The sequence below is a fragment of the Phyllobates terribilis genome, unplaced genomic scaffold (assembly GCF_046119375.1).
Source record: "Phyllobates terribilis strain yellow unplaced genomic scaffold, ASM4611937v1 Scaffold_1__5_contigs__length_1240528914, whole genome shotgun sequence".
Lineage (NCBI taxonomy): Eukaryota > Metazoa > Chordata > Amphibia > Anura > Dendrobatidae > Phyllobates > Phyllobates terribilis.
Window position 1 is genome coordinate 309,147,516 of NW_027362761.1, and position 17,546 is coordinate 309,165,061.

The window sequence follows — 17,546 nt, forward strand, 5'->3', positions numbered from 1 at the left end:
ATACAAATTTTTAAAGTGCACTCATATATAAGACATTAACTTTTCACTCATCCCTTTATGGGAGGTACTCTTCTCTTTTTAACGTTACTGGTATAAAACATTTTTATAAAACATTCTACTAATGCCACTGGAACTCTTTTTGCAAAACACCATATAAAACTTTTGGCATTACTATTTTAGCAGCATATTAAACTTTCCATTATAAGACATTTTCAAATAAACATTTTCAAAACATATTCTTGAGCTCTGGCCGCTGTGCAACCTGCGACCAGGTAAAAGTGCAACAGTCCATTTTAATCCGCCTTGAGGTAGACGTTGCGGTTCTTGTATAAAACCAGTAGGGGGCGCTTTAAGAAGCGCAACTATGTACAAGGGTATGGCCGCTCTCAGTCCTCGGCCAGTGGGAATAGGGGAATGGCTGCTCACAGTCCTCAGCCTGGTTAGGGATTAGGGGCACACAGGTAACAGTTCACACAATCAACAATTTCACAACAGTTCTTGTACCCCGACGGGTAACTATATACAGTTCCACTTTACCATTCTCTAATAATGGTGTCCTCCTTGTTCTTCCGGGTAGTCTTCAGGTCCGTCCGGACCCTCGGTGTACTCTGTTTCTGGGCAGTACTGTAGTTCCTCCTCCGTGAGCCTGTGAACGTGGAGGGCGTACGGTCCCTTGGCACCCTTGTGCCGGGTGAAGGTGACCACATCACCCGGGTAGAGATCACGTCCGCGGTGTCCCTCCGGCAGGTGGCCCTCGACATCCCTGCGGGTGACAAAGACGTCGCCGGGGGTTCGATGGTCTCGGATAAAGCCCCAGCCATGCTCCAGCTGGAACTTTATTACGGTCCCGTTGACTCGGGGACCGCGGGCCCTGCGCTTCTGCTCCGCGCTCCGGGCCTGCAGCTGTTCTTCTCGGATTCGCCTCTCCCGCCGTTCCCTTTCAAATACCTCCAGCTGTTGACGGCAGCACTCTTCATGCCGGGCTGCGTCCGCCCGGGTCTCCTGGGTGAACCCTATGAGATTCTCACCGGTGGGGTCCCATGCAAACTGGGCATGCTCCAGCGGAAGCGGAGCGATTTTGGCGGGCTCCGGCGCCGGGATCAGAGGCTCACACAGGGGCCGTTCCCTCCGGAGACGGGGGTTGACGTACTCCGGTGGCCACACGAAGGGCAGCCCGTCCGGGCTGGTATGTTGCGCATAGAGATCTGCGCCCAAGGGTGGCACCACGGGTCCCGATCGGGGAGCAGCGCCCCGGGTTTCTCGGCCTTGCGACCAGGCCGGGGAACTTCCGGTTGGGTCTGGGGGTGGCACTGTTGAGGAAGAGGGCGCTGGAGGGGCAGCGGCGCCCGGGTTCACCAGGCCTTGCGACCAGGCCGGTGGTACTTCCTCTTTTGCCGCGCCCGGGGTCGAGGGGTGTGGCGCGGAACGGGGCGTGACCGCGGCTCCTGCCGCTTGAGGCCTAGTTGGGAGCAGTGGCGGCGCGGCAACGGGTGTGGTGAGTAGGGCTTCGGGCTCTGCGACGGGAGGTTGGGGCAGGCTTACGGCTGCTGGGCTCGGGGTGATGACGTCCCCATTACCTGCCTCAATCCTTGCGGCTCCCTCCGCGGCGTCGTCTCCGGCCTTCGTCCCTCCTGCACCATCCTCAGAGGCAGACGTGCTCCATGTTGCGGGTGGCGCCTCCTGCCGGCGGGTTCCAGCCTGCCGGGCCATCTCCCTTCTCCACTCGGCCAGCGCATCCTGCTGTGCCCGGGCCATCCTCCGGTCCAAGTCCTCCAGCGCAGCCTGTGCACGCTCCGGATCTCTGGGGAGCTGTGCCAGGATCTCCACTAGGCTGTCTGGCGGTGCGGCCTGCAGCAGGCTCCGGACCAAGGTGTTGGCACTGCTGGACGCTTCCTCCATTCCCGGGTGCGGTCTGTCCAGACTGATCCAGAGCGCGCCCTGCCCCACAGTTTTCTTCACTTCCCGCCCCCATTGGGGGTGGTCCTAGGGCAACTTGGTGACAGTCAGTTTCAAGGGCAGCCCTCCCACGCTGATAGACATCTCCACTGCTGCATTCATGGCTGGTGGGGGCGGGCTCCTTCTTTGGCGCCACTCTGGGACCTGGCCCACGATGGGAGGTGGCTTCCTGCTGTCCTTTGGTGCGCACATAATGGCGTCCGCTCTGCCAGGGCGGGAAAAACTGATGAAGATGTCGGGAAACGGTCCAAGATGGCGTCTGATGTCAGGAATCGGCTCCGGATGGCGGGAAACGACTCCGGACGGCGGGAAACTTCTGGAAATGGCGGGAGACTTCTTTTTAAGGTACATGTGCAGTTTTCTTCAGGCACGCAATACCCGCTTGTGGCGGGTTGGTAACGATCCTGCCGACTACGCCAAAGTTGACGCGCCCCCTGGGCCTGTGCGCTGCTGCTGTGCAGGGGGAATACCCGGAGCCGGATCGCTGGGGGTTGTAGTTCTCCGTGGCGGTGACCCGGTCCGTGCCCAGGGTGGTCAAACCAGTGGCAGTCTATTTGTATGGTAATAAGTGTCCGACTACGCCACCCGTGGATTGCGGTCAGTGGGGACCGCCGCTGCGCTGCAGACCACTGAGGCTGATGTTGTTTGCGCAGCTGAGTATGGGATGACTCCCCACGGGAGAAGTATTGCCTCAGGGCAGCTAATGTGGATGATGGTGGTAGTGATGGTGTGAGGGTCCCAGTGCTAGTGGTGCTGGAGCGGCAAGGAATCACAGAGACGTGTGGTGCAGTTTCCAAAGCTTTACTCACAGTTGTTGCTCCGGTCACTTCAGCCAGCAGTGACCGCCCGAGCCGTGCTGCGTCCACCAGGTGAGGGACTCGGTCAACTCCCAAGCAATTCCAGAGTGTGGCTGAAAGCTCCCCTCTCTTCCTTTCTACTGGCCGTCCCCACCAGTGACCCACCTTTGTCCAGCTTCCTCGGGCCTTCTGTTGGTGAAACCTCTCTCCGGTCTCCCTGACCCTATGCGGTATGCCTTTCTGGTGGATGTAGTGAGGGGGTCGCACCAAGATGTGGTCACGACCTCCGGTTTTGGCTGAGGATTAGTCGCCTCCACCAATTCGGGTTCGGTACCCTGCTCTGCCAACCCTTCACCCAGTATCTCCTCTGGGAATATGGGGTTCCTTCTGCCTTCGTGTCTCTGGGCCTTTCTTTGTGTTCCTTGCCTCCTTTCTCCTCCGTTTCAGTTCCTTTCTTACTTTCCTTCCTGTTCCTTCTCCTCTCTCTTTCTGCTGTTTCTGGCCTCCACTCCAGGCTTGCCTCTGGAGCTGGGCCCAGACTGAGCCACAGCTCCCTGTCAGCCCTCTCTGGCTGAGCTCCTCTCTTATTCTCCTCCTCTCTGAACTGAACCCTGATCTAAGATGGTGCCCACCTTATATACCTCCCTCTATGTGTGAGCCCAGGTGACTAGCAACCAATGGGCTCCTACCTATGCCCAGAAACCCACCCCTATCTGCTCCTACACCACTGGGTTTTCCTCCCCCTCCCCACTCCAGCCAGGAACAGAAGCTGTCGTGCCTGCACTCTGTCTAGTGGGAGCACCGTTGACCTGTCCCTCGGAAATGGGGTGTGTGTGGTGCATGCAGCCTACTGAGCCCTGGTCCACACTCCATCCTTACCCGGGAGTGGAATATCACACCTCTGGTTCGAGGTGCAATACCCCTGTAGCAGCCGAGTCCTCGGGGTGCTACAGGTACACTGTCATGTTTTATTAATCTTTTTCCCTTTTCTTTCAGATTCTTCCTTCCCAGGGTAACGGTGTAATGTCTCACCCTGGTTTCCCGCACAGGTGCGACAGAGTGCAATGTGGTGTCGCCCACTCTCTGGTCTGCCAGGCAGGACCCCATCCCTGTCACCTCACGGTGTTCCGGACAGACGGAGCATCTGTCTTTGCCTTTGTCCCATCCCAAGCCCCCTCCTCGGAGCGGGTCGGGAGGAAAACGGTGTCACTAGTAGTGACCTTCCCCCTCTCCAGGGGTCGATACAGTCTTCTGCACCGTCCGGGACCAGGATGGTGCGGAATGAACATCTGTCAGCGACCCCCTTCTATCCCCGGAGCTCCTGAGGCCATCCCAAGAAGCGGAGAAGAGGCTCCCAGACGCTGCACCAACTCTGCAGCGTCACAGGTACTGTGCCTCTCTTCACGGGCCAGCTATCACCAACGCAAGTGCAGTGTCACTGACCTGCCTCCACTCCCAAAGGCGGGGACGCATCGGGAGTGATTGTGACGCGCCCCTGGGCCTGTGTCGCGCTGCGTTGCGCACGCGGGAGCTTACCCGGAGCCGGATCTGTTGAGGGTTGTAGTCTCGTGGCGGTGACCCGGTCCGTGCCCAGGGAGTCAAACTGAGCGGCGATGTATCAGCGGTAGATGTTGGACGACTACGCCACCCGTTGAGTACAGCTAAGGAGCTGCTGCTGCAGGGCAGACCGCTGAGGCCGGTGGTAGGATTGTGCAGCGTGATAGTATAACCCCCAACGGGAGGGGTATGGCCTCAGGGCAGCCGACGTGGATGATGGGGGTAGCAGGAACCACTCGGAGACGGTACGGTGTAGTTCAGGGTCTTTACTGGTGACAAAGATAGACCCTCCCGGAGTACTGGCTAGCGATTGGGGCCTGGTCAGTCCTTGAGCAGATGGGATCTCCCCTGGCCAGGCGGAGTTGTAGGCCTCCCAAACTAACTGTACTCTTCTGGCTACCTTGCTAGAGGCGGGTATAAGTAGCCCACGTCCCTGAGTGTACCGTGTGGTGCTCACCCGTATGGCCGGTGACTCGGGGCCTTCTAGTAGCTTCCGCTCCACGACGGCGGTGCTGGTCCCACGCGTGTGACCGTGCCTTCGGGTTTCTTGGCCAGAGGACCTGGAATCCCCTGCCTGACGGATTCTGCTGCTGGGTAGGAGTTAGTCCCCACAGCCTCGGACTCCGGGTCCGGTAAGAAATCTTCTCAGTCAGGGCGAGCTCTGCAGCTGCCAGCCCCTGACTCCTTGTAACACTGCTCCCACAGAGCTCCTGATGTTCTGTTCCTATATTTGCTTCTTTTCTCTGTCTCTACTTCTTCTCTACTCACTAACCCTGCCTCAGCCCTAGGTTTATATAGGGGAGGGGAAGAACTTCCCAGGACTGGGCAGGAGGTGTGGCATGCATAGGATTCCTGACCAAGAGACCTCCCACCTGCTCTCAGATGTAATATCTCTATTACTGTGGCAACCAGACCCCTGGGGTGTCACATTTGCATTCCCAACGCCCCAGCAGCACCTCAGACCCGGCTCCCAAATCTAGCTCCCGGTCTCTGCCTACACCAGACACGCCTCCTCTTGCATCGTCACTTGGCCTATCATGACGCTTTCCAGCTCAGCACCGCCCACCTTATTCCTATTGCCGGCGTGAGAGGTCAGTAACCACGCCCTCATACTCCCATCCCGCCCACATTGCTGGCAAGAGGGCGGTAACCACAACCCCTCTCTTTTAAACACTTATTCAGTGCAGGGTTTGTTTTTCCCACGTGCTCCAGGCCTGCTATCATCTATAGGGCTGGCCTTCCCCGTCTTCCCACGCCCTGCACGGGTTCACCCCTCATTTTCGCACACTCTGCACTGGACTGCCCACAGTCTTCCTCACACGGGGCCTGTGTTTCCATCTTACTGCCGCCATCAGGACCATGGATCAGCAGCTGCTGGATCACTGACGCTCATGCCTAGGGGACACCACATCAGATGACTACAGCCACTCCTCAGACCGGGTAGGCTCTGTACAGACTGCTCTCTTCACAGCATTAGCCCCCCTCAGCAGTATCCCTGCACACAAGGATATGCACAAACTCAGGGAGCCTCTCTACCGTCCCTCTTCCAATATATTCCATTACGCCTGTTCCTTCTGTAATAAGAAGTGGCCCACAGGCCAGGCTTCTGCCTTCCGCCAAACCTGCAGCCCCTCCACCATGTCATCCTCACAAGAGCACCCCGCAGCCTGAAACGAGAGCACACCCCCTTCTCCTGAGTGGGCTGTTGCCTTTTCTCAATCTGTATCAGTCCTCACCAAGGTCTCCCAATCCTTGGTCCAGGGCATCGACAGTTTACCCGTTCTACGGCTGCTTCTACCGCTCCGAGCGTTCCTCAGCAGGATTCACAGGCACCCAGCTGTCATTCTCACAAGGACAGATCAGGGACTAGACCCAAGAAGCGAGCGCGCTCTCCTTCCTCTTCCAGATCTCCATATCCATCCTCCAAGATGCCCTCAGTTCTGTCCTCCCCAGCGATGTCTCTTGGAGTGTCAGACTCTGATACAGACTAGAATTCTAAACTGCAAGACATGGTCGACAGACTCATCACAGCGGTTAATCAGACCCTCAATACCAAAGAGGGCGAGTGCTCCCCTCAGGACCACTCTGTGTCCTTCAAAAAGACTAAACGTCACCCATACGTTTTCTAGTCATAAGGAATAAGAGGGTATGCTCTCAAAACACAGGGAATACCCTGACAAGCACTTTCCTGGGAGGAGAAAGCTCGACGCCTTATATCCCTTTAATCCAGAGCTCATCAACCAGTGGTCAGATTCTCCATCCGTCGACCCACTGGTCTCTCGTCTTTCTGCTAAGTCCATTCTGTCTCTGCCCAACGGTTCCTTCCTCAAGGATACCAAGGACAGACAAATCGAATCAGTCACCAAATCAGCCTTTGAGGCTGCCGGCGCTACCTTCTGCCCCCCTTTCGCTTCCACATGGGTAGCCAAATCTGTCCCTGCTTGGGCGAAGCTTCTCAGCCAGGGTCTTACCTCTTCAGCACCCCCAGAGGATATGGTTGATCTGGCAGACCAGATTGCCCACACGGAGAAATATCTCCTCTCTGCCTCCATAGACGCTGCCAACTGTTCAGCTCGGGCCAGCAGTAATATTGTAGCCATACGGAGAATCCTCTGGCTTAAGGCCTGAAATGCTGATCCGCCTTCCAAAAAAATCATTGACCAACCTTCCATTCCAGGGTTCCCAACTCTTCCACTCTAAGCTAGACCAGCTGATTTCTGATGCCACCGGCGATAAGAGCACCTCTCCTCCTCAGCCTAAGCCCAAGCGTCCGTTCAATCTCAGATGATCCCTTCAGTTTTGTCCCTTTCGTCCCTTCTCCTCTTCCAGAGCCCCACTCCTGGGGGACCGATCTCCGGCCCAAAGGGAAAAAAGGAAACCTTCTTACAAGCCTGCCTCTTCCTGGCGCAGAAAGGGTCACCCTAACAAGCCCTCAGGATCCCGTTCTATCAGATTCACCTCTGCATGATGGGTCACCCTCACCTGGGAATCCTCACAGGGTGGGTGGCCGTCTCCTCCTCTTCTGGGACGCATGGCTGGCAGCAGTCGATGACGCCTGGGTCAGAGAAATAGTCTCCACAGGCTACAAGATAGATTTCTCCTCCCTTCCAAACAGTTGTTTTTTCCCGTCTCATCCTCCAAGGGATCCGGCACACCTTTCAGGTTTTTTCCAGGCCATCGATTCCCCTGTGTTAGCGGGAGTCATCGTTCCCGTTCCCTCCGAAGAGTGCTTCACGGGTTTTGATTCCAACCTGTTCATGGTGCCAAAGCTGGACAATTCTCTCCGCCCAATCCTGGATCTCAAGCTCCTGAACAGGTGGGTGCGGCTTCGTCATTTCAGAATGAAGTCCCTCCGCTCGGTTATCTCTTCTATGGAACCCGAGGAGTTTCTCTTCTTGGTGGACATCCAGGACGCTTACCTTCATATTCCAAGCTGCCCGTCTCATCAGAGATTCCTCCGATTTGCAATACAGGAAAATCATTATCAATTCACGCCTCTCCCGTTCGGCCTAGCCTCTGCCCCCAGAGTGTTCACTAAGGTAATGGCAACTGTCATGGCCATTCTTTGCGCCAGGGGGATAGTCATTATCCCCTATCTGGACGACCTACTAATCAAGGGGTCATCCTACCAGGACTGCTGCCAGAGTCTCCAGATCACACTGAACACTCTCTTCCGCCTCAGTTGGATTGTGAACAGAGCCAAGTCGTCCCTGATCCAATCCCAGCACTTAATCTTCCTGGGCATGATATTCGACACCTCCCTGTCCCTGGTCTGTACAAGGTTTTTTTCTCTCCCAGAGGACAAGATGGCGGCTCTCAGCCTGAGTATCCATGTCCTCTTATCCCGATCTCCTCACCCCGTGGCTTTGCATGTGGGTTCTGGAGAAGATGATCGCCGCAATGGAAGCTGTTCTCTTTGCCCAGTTCTATACCCGTCCTCTCCAACTGGCCCTCTTGTCAGCTTGGGCCAAGAGGACTTCCTCATTGGACCGCCCCATTCGCTTTCCTCCTCGGGTCAGAATCTCTGACTTGGTGGACCCTCTCATCATCCCTTCGCCTCAAAGGTCATTTGTCACGACAGACGCCTGTCTTCTCGGTTTTCCTTCAGGGTCGCTGGAATGTTCTAGAGACCTCACTTCCCATCAATCTGCTGGAAATCAGGGCCATCTACCTCTCCCTTCTTCATTGGCAGGACCTTTTTGCGGGCCAGCCAATCCGGATGCAATTCGACAACGCCACGGCCGTGGTGTACATAAATCATCAGGGCAGCATTCGAAGCAAGTCCGTTCTGTCCGAGGTCTCTTGGATCCTGACTTGGGCACGTCCTAGCAATATCAGCGGTCCATATACCAGGGGTGGAAAATTGGGCCTCAGACTTCCAAAGTCTTCAGGGGCTGTCCTCTGGCGAGTGGTCTCTTCACGCAGATGTGTTCGCTCAGATTTGTCAAAAATGGGGCATTCCCGATGTCGATCTAATGGCGTCATGGATGAATCACAAGGTCCCTCACTTCATAGCCAGATCTCGCGATCGCTTACAACGCCCTTGTCACCCCATGGTCTCCATTTCACCTTACCTCTTTTCGCCCCTCCCATTGATCCCCAGAGTCATCAAGAAGATCAAGTTGGAAGGAGTTTCGGTCTTCCTAGTGGCTTCGGACTGGCCCAAAGGGCCTTGTATCCAGAACTAGTCAATCTGCTAGCAGATATACTTTGGAGACTGTCAGATCACGCAGACCTTCTCTCTCAAGGTCCACTCTTCCACCCGAATTCTCAGTATCTCAGTTTTATGGTAGGGCCGTTGAATCTGCGGTGCTGAAGGAGACGAGCTTTTCTTCCCAGGTCATACAGACCATTATCAGCGCAAGAAAACCTGTTTCTTCTAGCATATTTTAACGTACCTGGAAGGCCTTTATTCGATGGTGTGATGAGACCCATTCAGCCTCCTTGTCTTTTTCCCTGCCTTCCATCTTGGCCTTTGTTTAGTCTGGCCTTGATTCTGTTATATCCCGCAGTATGCTCAAGGGTCAGGTTTCCACGTTTTCCATCCTGTTTCAGCATAATCTGGCCTCTCGTCCTCAGGTGAATAATATAATAATAATTTTTATTTTTATAGCGCCAACATATTCCGCAGCACTTTATAAATTTTAGGGGGGACTTATACAAACAAACAATAGAGAATAAAAATAACTCCTATCGAAAGGAGTGAGGGCCCTGCTCGCAAGCTTACAGTCTATGAGGAAATGGGGGAGACACAAAAGGTAGAATGTACATATATTGTATAATGCAGCCTTGATATACTATATAGGATTAATAATACATGGACTGGTCGCCTGCCAGTGTGTGTGCAGTTCTGACTGAGGCTATTAGGTGCATGGTTGGTATGAACCTGAAATTGAAGATTTTAATATGGGGGAAAACTGGGACAGACAACTGGGATGGACAGATAGTGTGTGGAGGCGATACACCAGTCTAAAGAAATGGGTTTTTAGGGTCTGCTTGAAACTGCGGGTATTGGGAATTAATCGAACTGTCCTGGGTAATGCATTCCAAAGAATTGGCGCAGCACACGAGAAATCTTGGAGACTTGAGTGGGAAGTTCGGATTATGGAGGATTTAAGTCACTGGCAGAATGGAGGGCACGTGTAGGGTGGTAGACTGAGACAAGGGAGGAGCTGTAGGGGGTACTGAAGCATGGAGCGCTTGGTGGGTAAGCGTGATAAGTTTAAATTAAACTCTATATTGGATGGGTAACCAATGCAATGACTGGCACAGGGAAGAGGCATCAGTGTAGCTGTTGGTGAGGAATATGATCCTGGCTGCTGCGTTAAGGACAGATTCGAGAGGGGAGAGTTTAGTAAGCGGGAGCCCCATAAGTAGAAAGTTGCAGTAGTCCAGATGAGAATGAATAAGAGCGACAGTAAGTTTTTGCCGAGTCAAAGGTGAGAAAAGTCCTGATTCTTGAGATGTTTTTGAGGTGTAGATGACATGAACGAGCAAGTGATTTGATGTGAGGAGTGAAGGAAAGATCTGAATAAAAAATGACCCCAAGACAGCAGGCTTGTTGCTGGGAAGTAATGGTTGAGCCACAAACGGAAATGGCAATATCGGGCACAGGTAGGTTAGTGGAGGGAGGAAATACCAGTAGTTCAGTTTTAGACAGAGGGAGGACATAATGTTAGACACAGCAGAAAGACAATCACTGGTCTTTTGTAGTAATGCAGGGGTGATGTCCGGAGCAGAGGTGTATAATTGGGTTTCATCAGCATAGAGATTGTACTGAAAACCGAATCTGCTGATTGTTTGTCCAATGGGAGCGGTGTATAAGGAGAAAAGCAGGGGGCCTAGGACTGAACCTTGAGGAACCCCTACGGTAAGGGGAAGGAGAGAGGCGGAGGAGCTGGCGAAAGACACAGAGAAGGAGAGGTCAGAGAGATAGGAGGAGAACCAAGAGAGAACAGTGTCCTTGAGGCCAATAGTGCAGAGCATAGTGAGGAGGAGCTGGTGATCCAGTGTCAAATGCTGCAGAGAGATCCAGGAGAATCAGCAGGGAATAGTGTCCATTAGATTTAGCTGTTAGTAGATCATTAGAGACTTTAGTGAGGGCAGTTTCAGTAGAATGTAAAGAGCGGAAACCAGATTGTAAAGGGTCAAGAAGAGAGTTGTCTGAGAGATAGTGGATTAGACGGGAATGGACCAGGCATTCCAAGAGTTTAGAGATAAAGTTATGGCATTGTAAACAATGAATTACTCTCTATGTTGTGATCAATAAATAGTATATGCAAAACTTTTGGCAGTCAGTTTTCTTTAATTAAATGACCATACCTATATTCAAAGGCATTTTGGTTAAAATTAAGGTCTTGCATGACGACAACTTCATGCACTTTCAATTCATCACCAGGAAAATGGCATCACAAAAAATATAATATAATATATATATATATGCTACACTTTTGGTCGCCACTGTACATCCACCTCTTTGGGAGCAGTAGTGTAATGTGTGACACTATATTACTACTCCCATTGAAGTAAACACAGCGGGGTCACGCATTACACCCCCCTCCCTTCCCCAACACATCCTTCTTCCTCCATAGGCTGTAGCAGCAGCCTCTCCAGGTCCCGCTGCACTCCGTGAGACCCGGTGGCTGTGATGAGCAGTAACATCAGTAAGTACACTGCCCAGAGTGGCAGAGTCATGCTGCCCTCTGTATAATGGCCCCATATAGTGCCCCACACAGTGCATCCTGGTATGTGGCCCTCCATCCAAAGCATAGAAAACAAACATTTATAGTTGCCTTCCCTGCGCTCCCACGCAACAGCATCCTATTCAGTGTGTTCAGAGCAAAGCAGATGGATGATCTCCCTGCTGTGCCCTGAAAAGGTCAGCAGTGATCGCAGCCTATACTGTAATACTGATGACTGGCTGTGATTACTGCTCACTGCCAATACTTGCCACACCCCGGACCTCTGATCCCTGGCATTTCCTCTCCCCACAGGCTCCTGTCATTGCACGCAGTTTGTGCAATGACAGGGGGAAAATTGAGCCTGCAGCATACACTGCAGGCTCCACAAAGATGGCCACTAACTCCTCCCACAGCTGTGACCTGGACAGCCAAGGGGGGGCGTGCCAATGTCACAGCTAGAGGAGCAGCCTCAATAGAAGAGATGTGGTCGGACGGCGACCGCAGACTCTTGCCCAGGGGCTGCGGTATTTGAGGTGTGTAAGTGTTGTGCTCAGACACTTACACACCCTCAAATGCAAATGGCAGCCCACAGTGGCTGAAGTAAAAATTAGTAGACTATTAAAGTTGTACATTTAATTTATTAAAAATAAATTCATACAAAATTAAAAATTGCAGCGCTTTCCCTTTAATGAGATCATTCTACCTCCCTTCTTTCCATCTGTCTGTTTAATCTTTACTCAATTTGGACGTAGTCAGAGCAGATAGTCACTCCCTGTGGGTGACTGACTCACTCAGATATTCAGACTGTTTTGTTCTGGCGGAATCTCGTTGAGGCTTCTCCATCGCCAAGGCTTTCATCGCTCGCTGGTTACCTTCTGCCATTCTGGAAGTGTATCTGGCTAAAGACAGAGTGCCCCTGACAGGGTAAAGGTCTACTCCATCCAGGCAGTGGGGATCTCCTCGACCGTTCGCCATCAGGCTTTTGTTCTGCACCTATGAAAGGCTGCAACCTGATCCTCCATCCACATGTTCTCAACCTGAGGTTCTCTTTGCGCCAGCTGATGCAAGGCTTGTGAGAAAGATTTTGCAAGAGACAATCACCCAGGCTACAACCTGGAGGGATCTGCCTGCTTACCCCATTACCTTGTTGTTCTGGTGTTTTTTATGTTTCCCACCCATTGGACTGCTTTCAGATGTCCCATGGTTTCCAGTGTCCTCCAATGAAGCGACAGAAAAGAGGATTTTTGGTACTTATCGAAAAAAAATTACTTTCTCATAGCCTTTATTGGGGGACACAGTAGCCACCCTTATAGCTTTTTTTGAGGTTGATTTATTTCCATTGTGGCTATGGACTATGACTTCTTGCTCTATTCTACTGTACTATTATTAAATCTTGTACAGTTTCTCCTTCAGACTAAACCAGTTTGAGAAAGCAGGTGTCTGCAGGTGGGTGTAGTCCTCAGGGAAGGAAACAACTTTTCGTTAAAAGGGTATTCCCATCTCCAAGATCCCATCCCAATATGTAGTAGGTGTAATAATTATATTAGCAAATACCTCAAATTAGATATGTAGTATAGTTTCTGACTCGCTATGTCTCTTTCCTCATGTGCAGGCATTGCAGGACCTTAGGTATCTATGGTTACGACCACTAGCAACTAGCTAACCAACTGTCACTATCAATGGTCGTAACTATGGCAACTAAAGGTCCTGCAATGCCTGCACAGGAGGAAAGAGAATCGAACTATACTACATTTCTAATTGAAGATATTTGCTATTATTATTACTACACCTACTACATATTGAGATAGGATGTTGGAGATTGGAATACCACTTTAAGTATAATTCTTAGTGTCAGCCTCCTGGTAACCGCATATACCCATGGTTTCTTGTGTCCCCCAATAAGACTACGAGAAAGGGATTTTACGGTTAACACCAAGAATCCTCTTTTCTACGTTTTGTCATATTCATCTCCCATTAATGTGTGTATGATTCTAAAATTAGAAATAATATTTTTGCCCCTACAAAAGGAAACACATTGCAAATAAAATATAAAATGGAGGGAATCTTTAATTTTATAATAAAACAAAATGCAAAGACATATGTACAAAATATGCCAGAGGGCAACAAGCAATTGTTATACATACTAGACCACATGCTCTGCCGCTAGTTTATGCTAGATGTTCACCACAGCAAGGTGTCCATGTCATACCATTAATGTAGGCACAGAGCTGTAATGTAGAAAGACAAAGCACTCCTCTTATAGAACCTCTTTAACCGTTGACAATCAGGAGTATGGAGACAGTCCACAACTTATTGTTGCATCTATGCCACAGCAAGGCAGGCTTGCCGGATGCTCTGTGCCCAGGTTGTCAGCAGGGCCGTTAGGGAGTGCTTGTCAGGTAGCTGGAGCAGTTTGGATGTCATGCAGCGATATACAGATTGCAGGAATGGGTTTGCTTCTGAAAATTAAAACAAAACAAACAGTTCAGATCACTGGATCAAAAAATATGCAATTTATAGGTGGCCATTAACAAATCTGTGGATTGAAAGTGTTATCTACAACCAGCAACCCCAGTATGTCTCATTACAATCAGACATTGCTTCTACAAAGTTGTCTCAAATATTAATTCTACATATATACAATTTTGGTCAAATGGCCAACACATCAGCTGTGCTTGTATTTTAAGTCTTCTGTTCCCCAACATCTACCTGTTCCAGTTGAACCTTTCTAGATGTGTATGTCACACCTAGAAATGGTATGTTACGTGTGGGATAATGGTGTACTAAGTAGACTCTAAAAAGCCCACACCATACCCAGGTGATGCCAGCCTTGTAAAATCGCCAGCATAGCACCTTCTTGTAACAGCAGCAAGTAAAGCTTGCTCCAATTGCAGCTGAACACAAAGCAAAGCCACACCGAGAAGAATTAAAATTCCAAGATTCAAGAAGGAAAGAAAAAAAAACAGCGCAAAAAAAGGGCGGCACTACAAGGGTGCAGCAAACCCATATAAAGATGGCGGCTACACAAGTGCAAAATACTGATGAGACCATCACTCACAACCTGCCATTTCATGGAGGGGGTGACTGCTTAGTATTTGAATTGCACACAAAAAGGCTTGTATAGGGCGTTGTTCACACTTGGGTAGTGCACAGTATCCGGCTTACAGCTCATTAGTTATGCCCATACTATTACATTAGGCAGGCTGCCAAGTGCACCCCATGGGAACAGACACCCCAGTTTACAATGCCAGTGCTGATGGGCCTGGCTGCACCCTGGAATAAAAAAAGTGCAAAAATGCATATATACATAAACACATGAGGTATCAATAGTTATTTTGGCCAAAATACGCAAGCTCGCAACCCGGGTCAAGGCTGCGGCAACATTTTGGGATAGGATCTTGGAGATGGGAATACCCCTTTAAGGTTCATCTCCATTTAATCCCATTTACAGAATCTCTTTACATCAACTCTTGGAAGGTTGCATTTTTAGTCGAGAGTTTTAAGCAGCCTTGTCCGCTAGTCTCCCTTCTTGGCTTTTAATCGGTATCAGATAAACCCCCATTCCTGCCACAGTAGTCTTGGCGTTTCACCTTAATGAGGACATTGTGATGTCTACTTTTTTCCCCCCTCTCACCCCAGGAAAAAGTTATACGTGGATGTGGTCTTCATGTTGTGCGTTTAGCACAAACTGTCTTTTTCTGGCAGTCAGACTCACTTTTCATTCTTCCAGAGGGTCTGAGGAGGGGCCAGGCGGCATCCAATGGCAGCCCATTCTAACTGAGCAGTGGGGTGTCACAGGATTTTAAGTCACACAGCCGCCACCTTCGAGGTGTGTAAAGCAGTCATTTGTTCGTCAGGTTCACACGTTTGCATCCACTTTAGGACATAGAGCCCTGCAGACCAGACAGTCTTCATTACTGTCCAACCCCTAGGGACTGCTTTGAAACGTCTCATGATCCGAATAAGGCATTTTCTGAGGATAACTACTATTTAGTTGCAGCTTCCTAGGGGCAGAAAGCTATAACCCATAGCCCATGTCCCCCAATAAATGGTGCAAGAAAAAATTTACAGTTAAGGCCAAAAGTCCAATTTTGCCCCATTTCACTGCACTTGGACCCCCCCCCCCCCATCAATTTCAAGAACATTATATCGTAAAATGCAGAAGTAAAAAAAGTGTAGTTTAAAACTACATGGCACGACGGACAAAACAAGAGTTATGGCTGTTGGAAAAAGTGGACAAAAAATAAAATAAAATCACCTAGCCAAGAAGGGGGTTAAAGAGTAGGACACCAGTAATATAGTAGTTAAGTCTGTGCTTGTAGCATCTCTTATATATCCTATGAGATATCAACATTATTACGAATAGTTATTGCCGTACCATATTGCCGTGGATTGTCCATCCACAAAGGACTCTGCTCAGGATAATCAGCTGGGACACTGAGCTGCAGCGGAGGCACACTGGGAAGGTTTTTATCATCTGGATTAAAAAAATATATATATATTATACATACACTACAGACCAAAAGTTTGGACACACCTTCTCATTTAAAGAAATTTCAGTATTTTCATGACTTTGAAAATTGTACATTCACACTGAAGGCATCAAAACTATGAATTAACACATGTGGAATTATATACTTAACAAAAAAGTGTGAAACAACTGAAAATATGTCTTATATTCTAGGTTCTTCAAAGTAGCCACCTTTTGCCTTGATGACTGCTTTGCACACTCTTGGCATTCTCTTGATGAGCTTCAAGAGGTAGTCACCGGAAATGGTTTTCACTTCACAGGTGTGCCTTGTCAGGTTTAATAAGCGAGATTTCTTGCCTTATAAATGGGGTTGGGACCATCAGTTATGTTGTGCAGAAGTCAGGTGGATACACAGCTGATAGTCCTACTGAATAGACTGTTAGAATTTGTATTATGGCAAGAAAAAAGCAGCTAAGTAAAGAAAAACGAGTGGCCATCATTACTTTAAGAAATGAAGGTCAGTCAGTCCGAAAAATTGGGCAAACTTTGAAAGTGTCCCCAAGGGCAGTTGCAAAAACCATCAAGCGCTACAAAAAAAACTGGCTCACATGAGGACCGCCCCAGTGAAAGACGACCAAGAGTCACCTCTGCTTCTGAGGATAAGTTTATCCGAGTCACCAGCCTCAGAAATCGCAGGTTAACAGCAGATCAGATTAGAGACCAGGTCAATGCCACACAGAGTTCTAGCAGCAGACACATCTCTACAACAACTCTTAAGAGGAGACTTTGTGCAGCAGGCCTTCATGGTAAAATAGCTGCTAGGAAACCACTGCTAAGGACAGGCAACAAGCAGAAGAGACTTGTTTGCGCTAAGGAACACAAGGAATGGACATTAGACCAGTGGAAATCTGTGCTTTGGTCTGATGAGTCCAAATTTGAGATCTTTGGTTCCAACCACCGTGTCTTTGTGCGACGCAGAAAAGGTGAACGGATGGACTCTACATGCCTGGTCCCCACCGTGAAGCATGGAGGAGGAGGTGTGATGGTGTGGGGGTGCTTTGCTGGTGACACTGTTGGGGATTTATTCAAAATTGAAGGCATACTGAACCAGCATGGCTACCACAGCATCTTGCAGCGGCATTCTATTCCATCCAGTTTGCGTTTAGTTGGACCATCATTTATTTTTCAACAGGACAATGACTCCAAACACACGTCCAGGCTGTGTAAGGGCTATTTGACCAAGAAGGAGAGTGATGGGGTGCTACGCCAGATGACCTGGCCTCCACAGTCACCAGACCTGAACCCAATCGAGATGGTTTGGGGTGAGCTGGACCGCAGAGTGAAGGCAAAAGGGCTAACAAGTGCTAAGCATCTCTGGGAACTCCTTCAAGATTGTTGGAAGACCATTTCCGGTGACTACCTCTTGAAGCTCATCAAGAGAATGCCAAGAGTGTGCAAAGCAGTCATCAAGGCAAAAGGTGGCTACTTTGAAGAACCTAGAATATAAGACATATTTTCAGTTGTTTCACACTTTTTTGTTATGTATATAATTCCACATGTGTTAATTCATAGTTTTGATGCCTT

The 17,546-nt window shown here is 50.1% G+C and overlaps 1 protein-coding gene across 2 annotated transcripts in view; it reads right to left on the reverse strand.

Annotated features, from left to right (window-relative positions):
• Nucleotides 1-13,540: 13,540 nt before the first annotated feature.
• The window catches only part of MED15 (mediator complex subunit 15), a 50,598-nt gene continuing 46,592 nt past the window's right edge, over nt 13,541-17,546 (reverse strand). For both annotated transcript variants that reach the window (XM_073674296.1, XM_073674302.1), the window contains 2 exons: nt 15,870-15,968; nt 13,541-13,950 (listed from right to left, as the gene is read on the reverse strand). In XM_073674296.1, the coding sequence (XP_073530397.1) occupies nt 13,814-13,950; nt 15,870-15,968 (236 nt within the window). In that variant the 3' untranslated portion in view covers nt 13,541-13,813. The remainder of the gene's footprint in view (nt 13,951-15,869; nt 15,969-17,546) is intronic.